A 12,512-nucleotide genomic window follows, 5' to 3' on the forward strand; every position below is an offset into this window, starting at 1 on the left:
TGTCAAAGGCTGCTGACAAGTCCAACATTACAAGAAAATAACAAGCTGAATGATCCAAACCCTGTCTCAAATCATCCAATGTGGAGATCAGCAAGGTTTCCGTGCTATGAGCCTTACAGAATCCATACAGATAAGGATCCAAAATTTTTGCTGTTTCTAAGTAACTTTCCAACTGTTTTAAAACTACTTTCTCCAAAATTCTTGCCAACATAGGCAAAGAAGCAGCAGGTTTAAAATTATTCAATATAGATGGATCTAAAGATAGAACTATAGTAATTTTTAATAAATCTGGAACTTCACCTTTACATTCAACACTGCCGAAATTATACTTCCCTGTTTTCCATCTGCAGCCTTAATCACTACTGGGGAACAACTATTACCCAAAGAATTAGTTGGCCTAAGAGCTTTCACAATAAACCAAACTTCAGCATTGGCTAGACTGCAGCTGCTTCCTCCTGGTGAATTTGTGTGGTGTCATCAGAGGCAATTAGGATCAGTACAATGTGCAGGTTATGGGTTTTCAACCTAGTCCTCAGGGACCACCCGACCAGTTGAGTTTTCAGGATATCCACAATGAATACACATGAGATAGACTTGTATGCACTGCCTTCTTGCGTGGGAAGGCACTTGCACATGTGTGGTGTGGTGTGCCAAAAGTCTTTTAAAGAGATATACCTGGGAAGCATCGGCACCAAGCTCTGTCAGATGATGTCACCAAGATGTAAGATGGACTGTCCTCAATGAAAATTTTCTGGCTGCCCATCCCTACTGTGTACTCACGCACACTGCTGGGTATTGTTTCTGTGAAAGAAGAGTTTCTGTAATAGCTCCTTCCTTGGGCAGATCCATTACCTAACAAGAGCACTACCAGCCCTAAAAGTAATGCCCTTCTGCTCAGCTAGACAGCTCTCATTTCCTGTCATAAAAGTATATAACTGCAGCAGTAACTCTTGTCAACCAGTGCAGAAATATGTTGGGGGGGAGGGGGGAGGCAGGCAAAGCACCATTAAATAGTCCCAAAGTGTCATTTAATGCAAGTTCAAGAGCAGCTCAAATTATACTGCTGAGAATTTCTACTCCATATATTTACGCACTTGCATACAGTTTATGCAGAGTACTGGTAAGCAAGTGAGCTGGCTACATATTAGCTGACATTTTGTTTTACAGGGAGTCCTGCTATTATAACAGTTAATACTGGGGGGCATGACTAATTTATTACAGGCTGCACTGCATACAATCCTGATGACTGGGACTGCTCCCTCAAGAGAGGTTATATGCTGCATTCTGCCCTCCTTATGGAGTCACACTGTATATGGGGACATTATTATAAGGACATCTGCAGTGTCTTTCCTCCTTGTAACCACTAGATGTCAGTGTGATACCACTGAAGAACAGCCACCAGAAAGTAAAAGTGTTGCAAGGTGTCTCTCTCTCTCTCTCTCTCTGAACACAGGCAGCATACATACAATGGAAACTTATTGTGTAACATTTCCTCATATACTGAAAGATACCCAACAGATACCCAAGGGCTTCCAAGAAACTACAAGGCCATCATTCTGACTACTGAATAACCCCTGGAGAGCAGAGGACAAGGCATCATTGGAATCTGAATCTACACTAGCATCACAAAAAAATGTAACTGAAAAGCAACTTCACTGCTTGTATTTTCCAGGCTAATTTTTTTTTCAGATTCCAGTATCAAAAAACACATTTGAAAAACGTTCCCTAGAAAACATGAAGTGAGTATGCATATGTATGTGCATGTTCTGAACAGAGATGAGCGTGGGGAACAGAGGGAAGTGTGACACTGCCAGCTAAGCCAACATAAGGAATTTTACTCCTAGGGGAGTTTTGTGCAATTGCACAATGCAGAATTTGTGCAGAATTCCCCAGCCACACAAAATGTGTAGAATTCTGTAAAGCTGCCATCAGATCTCTCCCTATTCTGTTTCCTCCTCCCCTGCAAAGATCACGTGGTAGGAGGAGAAAGTGAACCGCTGCACATCAGGTCACTTCCTGCTCCTCTGCCAGCTCAGATGGGCAGAGCAAGGCAAGTGTGTGATGGGGAGAGTGGGGGGAGCAGAGCAAGGTGAGAGTGTGCCATGGGAAGGGTTGGAGGACAGGCAGAGCTAAGTGAATGTGCTATGGGGGAGTGGGAGTGGAGCAACAGTGCAAAGTGAAAGTGTGTTCTGGGGTGGGGGAAATCGTCAAAAGCTGAGATAGTGCCATTGGGCTTTTTGGGAGGGGGCATAGAAAATTGAGGTTGTATTGTGGGAATATGGTAGGTGGGCAGAGAAAGCAGGAGTATGCATCATGAAAATAGGAGAGAAGGCAGAGAAAGCTTAGAGTGTGCCACTAATGTAGGGGAAGATCAAGCCTGAGGGTATGGCATGTGGAGGGTGGGGGAGAGATACAATGATAGCTGGAGGGAGGGGGAGGAGGAGGAGAAAGAATGACAGGTGGGGGTGTATGCCTGGCAGAAGGAATAATAAGAGGTAGTAGTATGTGCCTAGAGGGGAGGGAGAATGAGAAGACTTCAGGGATAGAATTAGAGGTCTTGCTAAGAATTAGAGGGACAGAGAACTGCAGTTGGAGTGAGAGAGAGAACTGGGAAGGCTGGAGCTTGAGAAGGAAACAGAAGGATGGAATTTCAGGCCTTACGTTGAGCCTGAAATACACTACAAAACAAACAGAATAGAATTTTGCAGAATTTTCAAAAATGTTGCACAGAAGTCCCCCAGGAGTAGAATTTATACCAGTAAAATGGGACTGCGCTCTGGGTTTGCATGCAGTCTGTAAGGTTCTTACACTGGTTTAAAGCAGAAATTCATACACACAATTAGGAAGGAATAGCAAAAAGATCAATTTGTTAGATTAAGTAACTGAGATGGTATTTGTGTAAGGAATAAGCACAGCAGTGTGCCCCCACCACACCAAATATTTTACCTTCAAAACTTCAGTTTTGATGCTCTTATGGAACATTACATTTTTAACTTTTCTTTTAGAAGTGATGTTATTTTCCATGACTTTGGCAGTGTGTAAACTGGGAGGATTTATCTCCTCTTGTCTGCTAGAAAGACTGTCATGACATTCTGCAATAACAGCTGAGCTGTAGAAATCTTTTTTTAATGGCCTTGCCCCAGGAGCAAAGCTTTCCAGAGGCATAACGCTGTGGCCCTAGTGCTAAATGTTCCAGTGTGCCCACATTAATCAAACCGCCTGTATCGCTGACAGGTGGACCAGAGGGGAAACTGCTCCAGCTGTGGTAGCAGCAATGTACTGAGACATCTGGAGGTAAAGCATAAGATGCAATGATATTAATGTATTTTATACTGCAATTTTTGTTTGATTTTACTTCAACTGTAAAGTGCTTTGACACTAATGGACAAACAGTGGTATAGAAAGTGTAATAATAAACCAAAACCAGGCAAATCAAATCCTACTCCCTGAGACGTTTGAGGTCTCAAAAGAAAAAGTGGTGCATGTCAAGATAAAGGGCATTGGCTGCTTCCCACACCTCATGCTCTTCTTCCCAGGATACAGAGAGAACATCTACTCTTTAAACTGGGATCTTGTCTCTCTGGAACTAATGAGTGCTCCCTGGAGTATGATAATGTACACATAGGGCTGTGCTTAAAACGAGACGGTATCATACCTAGCATGATGCCAGCAAGGCAAGCTGATTTGTCCTCATTCTACTGCACAACGATGAAGGAGCCAACATTCTCTGCCATTGCGGCTGGGCATAAAGCTGGATAATTTTTTTTGTCCCATAGTTCCTTTTTCTTTTTTTCCTTTTTATGATTTCAACTTATTTGGAACCAATACTGGTATCCTGGTACCATGAACCTTCATTCTCTGAGTATCTGAGGATTCACTCCCCCCCCAACACTATTTTAACAGATTCTATTGCTCATTGATTCCAGTCAAGGACACACATCATGCATCAACGCTCCTTCCAGAAACCCTTATCGTGGGCTCTAAATCCAGTCACCACAACTTCCTTCTCTTCAAAAGCTATTAACACTGCTCCTGAAGCATTCTCAATTGATCCAAGGCACAGTAGGCCTGATCTAGGAACTGATCAAAGGCCCCATCTAATGGATATGCATGACACTACCAATGAACCTCTGGGCTAGTCACTAAGCGATATTTTAAAACAGGTTCACTATTAAATCAAATACAAATAAAAACCATATACATACAAATGCAGGTACTAAAGTTATTTGAACATGGTTGGACACTAGGGAAGCACATCTGAACAGCAGGAAGATTGCTTTTTAAAGAGTAAAGCACTGTGTGCACTCGCAGCTAATAAATTCTGACAGCAACTGCAAGGAGATGGATGTGTATTCCAGGACACCAGCCTAGTCATGACTCAGGTGACATGTGGCAGAGTCACTGCTACTGGAAGTTAGCAAGAGCTGTGGGCGGTGCAGGCAACCCATGCTGGGACTGAAGCCAGAGAGAGTGCTAGAGATCTGTGTGGGAAGGTTATGGGGGGAGAAGCCAGAGGACACACATAGGAAGCTCCTCCAAGCAGCAGATGCTTTATAACATGCATATAGCTCCAGTGATAACCTGATGCTGGTTAACATAAGGAAGTCACACTGCATCTATTTGGCTACTAGAATGATTTGTCTCAGAATCTTTTGTACTGTGGTGGCAGGAGGGGGTTGGTGCAAAAACAGTCATATGCCACCACACCAAGCTGACCCACACAAATTCAGCTCTAAGTAGCAGAATCAGTGGGATGAAAAACATGCCTTCCTTGCCAGCCTCAGCAACAGGAACTCAAAGAATTAAACAGACAAAATTCAGTGTCAATTCCTCACAGGAGCCGAACAGCGTCTGACTCTGAACTATGCATTCCCCCCACAGATATAACATAGGAGAAAACAAACAGACTGCATACTACAGTTTTCAAGCTCCTGCATATGGGCAGAAGCCTGTTTCCCAGCAACCTGCCACCTTTCTATCTAGGTCCTGCTCCTGTGACGGAAAGGGAAAGGGAAATGGGACTTGATATACCGCCTTTCTGAGGTTTTTGCAACTACATTCAAAGCGGTTTACATATATTCAGGTACTTATTTTGTACCAGGGGCAATGGAGGGTTAAGTGACTTGCCAAGAGTCACAAGGAGCTGCAGTGGGAATCAAACTCAGGTCCCCAGGATCGAAGTCCATGTGTGAAGTTGGACATGTACAAATCTTGGCCTGGATTAAATACAGGCAGTTTCCCTGAAACACAAACTGGGGACTAAAACTATACAGTAACATTTACATTAATAGACCCTATTGACTTCATGTACTAGCTTCCATTAGGCTGGTACTGGAGGTATGCCTAAGACAACTATATTTTGCTTGGCATACCCCACTGACCCAACATAAAAGACTGAATACCTGCAACACAACGAAACCAAAGCTCAGAATGGACATAACTTAACTCTTCCTCCAAAGATCCCCTAACAGTCTGTCACACATGACCCTTATACTACCACAATATCACCTGTATTTGTTCATACCGGAATTGGCGAACGCCGATACGGTACTATGTAAGCCACACTGAGCCTGCAAATAGGTAGGAAAATGTGGGATACTAATGTAACAAATAAATAAATAAATACTAAAAAAGCCACAGCATACTGTGAGATTGCCTCATATTCCAATAGCACATATGCCGTTTACCAAAAATTTATTTAAAAATATTTATATCCTGCACCATCTCTCTATATAAAAGGCAAAACCAACGTTCTATGAAGCCTCCAGCCGGAAGTGTGAAGGGGCGAGATATCCGGTTTCCCTATGAGTGTCTGCCCCGCCCTCTCTGTAACACAGTCAGTGAAGGAAAACAGCAGAGCACGAAATCAAATCGCTGGCTCTGTAACAGTGAAGGACTCAGAGGGGGCAGGGGAGAGAGGCCAGAGGGCAGGGACACACACACTCCCACATGCACACAGAAGAAAACATTGCTAGCCCACGTTTCATTTGCATCAGAAACGGGGCTTTTTAACTAGTCTCCTAATATATGAAAAACGGTATGTTGAGTTGATGGGAGATAAAATACACATTCACAAGTGCTACAGGATTGAGTTGTGAATAAGGTCAGAATGAAGGCAGAATACCCTAATCATTTTCACCCCCTTCTGTGAACTGCTGGGGAAACCTCAATGGAATCAAAATTCAATCTAAAACAAGAAGCCTCTTTGAGCAAACTAGGGAAGACAGTGCATGGGGCAATCAGAGGTGCAAAGGATGGCTTACCTTCAGCAGTCCTTGCACAAACAGCCCAGACTCATACTTGAAAGAGGATTCAGTCCAGCAGAGCCTGGAACACTTCCGCTCAGAGGGAGTCAGGAAGAGGCAAAGCGTCTGTACCACCTGCAACAGAGAGAGGTCTCATGGAAAGATGGCTCTTCTAGGGCACGAAGCACAGTTCCACCACTCGCTGGCTTTATCCCTACTGAACTACAGTAGAGGGGGCAAAAAACCCAATCGCTGTTTCCTGTCTTTTTTAAAAGAGAGACTCATGCATCAACAGCAACAAGATTAAGTAACTTTTCCCTGAATACTTATGATTAATTATAAAAAAGGTCCATAGACCTTGCCTTGAGTTTAGCCACCCATCTATTTATTCCTGCTGATTCTGTTCCATGCATCTTGTCCCCATCTATATATCTGCACTTGGCCCCTCAGCTACATGGTAAGCTGTATTTTAGAAAAGCATTAGCATCATATCTATGTTATCTGAATGCTCTAACATGTGCTTATTAGAAGTTTAATTAGTATTATGCTGGCATCATATTATATCTCTATTATTTGAATTTCAATGCTGTTAAATGTGTATATATTTGATCCTGTTTCATGGTAGTCCTATTATTAGGTTTCAATTTGCTGTTTTCAAGTTTACCTTGTTTATTATATTTATGTTTACACTTGGTCATTTTACTGTTCCTATGCTGTTAACAAAATTGTAAGTTTTACGTTAACTGTACCTGCTGTACACTGCCTTGGGTGAATCTCTTCATAAAGGTGGCTAATAAAGCCCAATAAATAAAATAGGCAACACCTGGGCATCTCCCATTTGTTGCCATGTGCCCAAATATGTTCAGCCCCTAAAACACTAGTCTGAAGCTCAAATTAAAGCCAGCTGTGTAGCTTGTCAGTGTTTTTCTATTCAGTCTTAATTTCACATGGAAGCAGTGGTGTGTTAGAGCCAGCTCGCAAGAACTGGTTGTTAATTTTTTAAGTGAATTTTGCGAGCTGGTTGTTGAGCCCTCCAGCACAGCTCATGGAGCAAGAAGTCACAGGTCACTTCCTCCTCCCGTACCAGCTTAGACCCAACTGTTATGTGAACCGCAACCACACAGTTCACATAAACAGTCGGGTCTAGTCAGCGCACAGACATACCAAGTCACATGCATTGGGCCCCCAACTCCAGCTTATATGCCAAAGCCCCCTGCTCTCACATATTGAAAGGAGGCAACTTTGGCATCTGGCATGGGCAGGCACCTGGTATCCAGTATCTCTCCTTTTCCTCCTCCCCCCACTCCCAATTCTAGCGTCTGTCCTTCTCCAGCCTCCCCCCATCGGCCCGGTTCCTGTAACTTTTTTTCACTGCCTCCAGACCCAGTAGCAGCACTGCTTCCATTGAATCAGCCTGTCTTGGGGCTTTGGGTCTCCGTAAGATGCATCCCGCCCTCACTGATGCAACGTCCTGCTTCCACGAGGGCGGGTCGCATTACAGGGAAGGCCTGAAGCCAGGCTGATTCAGTGGAAGCCATGGAGATTAGATTGAGAACAGGAGACAGCATGTCAAAAAAGTTGAAGCCACAGAAGTTGGTCTCTGCTCCCCCTCCCTACGCGCAGCTGTTCCCCCGGCCATACCGTACACTCAAATCAAAGCAAACATGAGATGCATCTGTGTTTTCGTTCTTTATTGCTCGTAGCATTTTTATTTAATCTCACATTTTCAAAAATGCCAGCTTGTGCAGTATACAGATGTACATACAGTAACGACGGAATAACTTTTCATACGTAGAGTAGTAATTTGTTATAAATCATAACTGGTGTGTCATTTGGAGGGGCTGGGTAAAGGGACACTCTAGCACATGTTATATCTAGGTGCACCAGTTTTGGGGGGGGGTGGGGAAGTGACACTGTGCCCTACTCATGTATGGCTAGTGAGATAGCGCTTAAGTGTTACACACTGCTCTAAGTGTTTAACAACAGGCTCTCTCTCTCCCCTCCCCCAACCCCCCCCCCCAAAAAAAAAAAAAAAAAAACATGGTGCTTTGTGAATATGTAGCCTGTTGTCATTGGTAGTAAGATATATGACTGCTTCAAAGAATTTTAACTTAATACAATAGAAGCCTATTTTATACAGAATATAAGGAGCTGAAATGAGATGTCCAGGTTGGAACATATATAGATCCTTTTCTAAAACATCTGCAGGCATGCACATGTATTTGCTGGCTTGTGCAGAGGGAACAGCCATTTTACAGATCTACATCTTGAAAAAATGGATGGCACAGACCTGGGAGCTTCCAAGTGGAGGTGTCAACAGTTACATGTGGAAGTAGCGATTCTGTAACTTCCATGTATAGTTGCCTCATTTTACAAACCTACACGTGTAATGCTGCCAATTAAGTGGTGAAGCTACAATTTTAACAGGGTTTCATTTTGGAGGCCAAAATAAACTACATGGGATTAAACAGAATGACTCCCTTAATCCCTCCTGTAAAGTCCTGTATGAAACAAGCACTTAAGCTTTTCACATGTATTCTCTTTGTAAAACTGAGGATACATGTGTAGATCCCCTTGAAATCTCTGCATTGGGTAGATATCCATGTGTAGATAGTGGCTTTAACAAATCGGTATTTACACATGTAAATGCCACTATTCACACATGGCTATATTTCTAAAATAATGGCCTAAGACTAAATTCTATAAATGGCGTCCAAATTTGGGGTGCCAAAAACACCGAGCACTAAGCGCTATTCTATAAATGGCACTCAAAGTTGGGTGCAGTTTATAGAATAGCGCTAGAATCTGGGCTCAATTTTAGGCACGAGGATATATACCACTGAAACCTGGTGTAAATCCTTGTGCTTAAATTAGGTGCAGGTCTGCCTTATTCTACAACACTGTGTGCAAATTCTAGGGATGCCTGATCCGCCCATACCTCTCCAATGTCAACACCCCCTTTTCAGAGCCACATGTAAAACTTACGTTTGCATTTTTATAGAACACTGACACTGTGGGAAAAGGTGGGGTATAAGTGCTCTAAATAAAATTGTTTCCAATTAGCACCCAATTTTTGACAATTAACAACTCATCTGTCAATTAAATTGTGCATGCAATTATGGAATATGCCCAATGTGAGCCAAATATCAGGCGTCATACATAGAATCCAGGGGTTAGTATCCTTGTAGGTAGTAAGATCTTTTGCTGGGCAACGCAAAAGGTTTATCCATAAAGGTGGATGAACTTCAGACCATACCTGTTCTTTCAGATGTCATCTGATGTTACTAATGTGGTCTCCAAAGCTGAATAAATGTGGATAACTATTACACTGATACAGTGAATATAAATTCCTAAGGAATCTAGTTTTCTCCAGGCCTGATATAATGATGTCTACACATCTGCCTTGGTTCTACTTGAATGTCTACAGAAACAGTTCAGGGAGTTTTCATGACTTCTACAATATGAAAAGGACTTGCTCTTGAGTTCTGCCATGCCCTTCCAAGTGCCATGAACTGGCTACTGTCGGAGACAGGATTCTGAGATTGACGGACCATTCGTTTTCCCTACAACCGAACCGTACCGTCCAATCCAATTGGGATACGCAAACGCCAGATCAGTAGTAAACAAAACAGAGATTATAACAGACTGGATCACCACAGACAATCTTGACCTCCTATTCATCACTGAAACCTGGATCCACGACCTTAAGGATCCCATAATTCTAGATTTATGCCCACCAGGATACAAAATTACTCACTGGACAAGAAACTGGAAAAGAGGAGGAGGTATAGCCATAATATACAAATCTGAGTTCACTATCACAACCACAGCTGAATCCATCCTACCACAACTTGAAATTGCATCGGTAAGAATCAATCACCCAAACCTGCAGGAACACCTTAACGCAATCCTACTTTACAGGCCGCCAGGCAACTGGCAAGACACTCAAACGCACCTCATGGATTTCATCTCGAACACATGTATCTTTACTTCAAAACTTATCATAATAGGCGATATTAACCTGCACTTGGAAGATCTTACCTAACAAGCACCCAAGAATGCAAAGAATTCCTACAATTATGGGATCTTCACGTACCAAATGCACAACCAACACAAACCAAAGGACACACACTAGACATAGCATATAAATTTGACCCAGACTTAAACCTTATACTAACAGATACAAAATGGATACACACACCGTGGTCAGACCACTATAGAGCAAACATCTCCATCCAACGGCGAACAAAAACCACAATCAAAAAACAACGAAAAACCTACACCACGAGAGGAAAAATAGACCTGGTAATATTCTGGCAACAGATCTACTATAACGGATGGACAACAAAGGCAGACACAACCAAATTCCTCTTAGACTGGGACGATAGATGCAGAACAATATTAGACAACATTGCCCCAATTCAAACCAGAACCTCGCACAGAAAGAACTCAATACCGTGGTTCAACGAAGAATTGAAAAAACTCAAAACACAAGTTAGGAAACTAGAACGTGCATGAAATAAAAAGAAAGACGATTCCACACTTAATGCTTGGAAACAACTCCGAAGAAAATATAAATACACCATAAGACAAACCAAAAGACTATATTACAGAGCTGAAATTGGACCAAATTACAAGGACACACACAATCTCTTCCAACTCGTGAATAAACTACTAGACACCACACCAGTCACGAACAACAGCAAAGACACACCAGGGGCTGATAACCTCGCGAATTACTTCAAAGAGAAAATAGTACAACTGCGACTTAAAATACCTGTCAGCCCCATCGAATACGCTGCACTCCTAGAATGTCTAGATCCAGACCCTGGAGTATACCCAGCAGATAGGATTTGGAACGAATTCGAGATACTATCGGAAGATTTATTTTATTTTATTGCATTTGTATCCCACATTCCCCCACCTATTTGCAGGCTCAAGATCTCATCTCCAAAACGCTTAAAAGATTCGTCAAATCTCATTGCAAACTAGATATATGCCTTAATAATCTCATGAAATCGGCCCCCAAACACTTTATAACAGATCTAATGAAACACGTGAATTTCATGCTACAAAGAGGCATATTTTCAAAGCAGTTTGGGAGGCTAAGTTCCATAGGTTTCTATGGAACTTTGGGAGGCTAAGTGCTTTGAAAATGAGCCTCAAAATGGACTCTTCCCAAAGGAGAAAGGAAACATTCTACTTACCCCCATACCCAAAGATGCAAAGAAAAATGCGAGTGAATTAACCAACTATAGACCAGTAGCATCCATTCCCTTAATAACCAAAATAACAGAAGGGATGGTAACCAAACAACTCACAGAATATCTAAACAAGTTCTCAATACTACACGACTTCCAGTCAGGATTTCATTCTAATCACAGTACTGAAACAGTACTAGTCACGCTCATGACCAAATTCAAACAAACGATTGCAACCAGCAAGAATATATTACTTCTACAATTCGACATGTCAAGCGCCTTCGACATGGTTGATCATGGAATCCTACTACACATCCTTGAATACTTCGGTATCGGAGGCAACGATCTTAATTGGTTTAAAGGATTCCTAACCACATGCTCATATCAACTGACATCAAACTCGACCACATCAGCCACATGGACTCCTGAATGTGGAGTTCCACAGGGATCTCCCCTCTCACCGACTATATTCAACCTAATGTTGACACCCTTGGCCAAACTACTAACAAACCAAAACCTCAACCCATACATATACGCTGATGATGTAACGATCTACATCCCATTCAAACAAGACCTAAAAGAAATTTCCAATGACATCAACCAAAGTCTACATATCATGCACTCCTGGGCAGATGCCTTTCAGTTAAAACTCAATGCAGAAAAATCCCAATGCTTAATACTCACCTCTCAACACAACACAAGCAAATTTACTACCATCAACACTCCAAAACTAAATCTACCAATTTCGGAAACCCTGAAAATTCTTGGAGTTACCATTGATCGGCACCTAACACTTGAGAACCACGCGAAAAACACAACCAGAAAGATGTTCCATTCAATGTGGAAATTAAAAAGAGTAAGACCATTCTTCCCAAGGACCGTCTTCCGCAATCTGGTACAATCATTAGTACTCAGTCATCTAGACTACTGCAACTCACTCTACGCTGGCTGCAAAGAACAACTATTCAAAAAACTCCAAACAGCCCAGAACACGGCAGCCAGACTCATATTTGGAAAATCAAAATATGAAAGTGCAAAACCCCTACGAGAGAAGCTACACTGGCTC

The 12,512-nt window shown here is 42.4% G+C and overlaps 1 protein-coding gene across 1 annotated transcript in view; it reads right to left on the bottom strand.

Annotated features, from left to right (window-relative positions):
• The window catches only part of C9orf72 (C9orf72-SMCR8 complex subunit), an 86,800-nt gene that overhangs the window by 24,613 nt on the left and 49,675 nt on the right, over positions 1-12,512 (bottom strand). The window contains exon 6 of the mRNA XM_030194183.1: positions 6,264-6,380. Within this exon, the coding sequence (XP_030050043.1) occupies positions 6,264-6,380 (117 nt within the window). The remainder of the gene's footprint in view (positions 1-6,263; positions 6,381-12,512) is intronic.

Source organism: Microcaecilia unicolor, chromosome 2 (genome assembly GCF_901765095.1).
Source record: "Microcaecilia unicolor chromosome 2, aMicUni1.1, whole genome shotgun sequence".
In the NCBI taxonomy this organism is placed as follows: domain Eukaryota; kingdom Metazoa; phylum Chordata; class Amphibia; order Gymnophiona; family Siphonopidae; genus Microcaecilia; species Microcaecilia unicolor.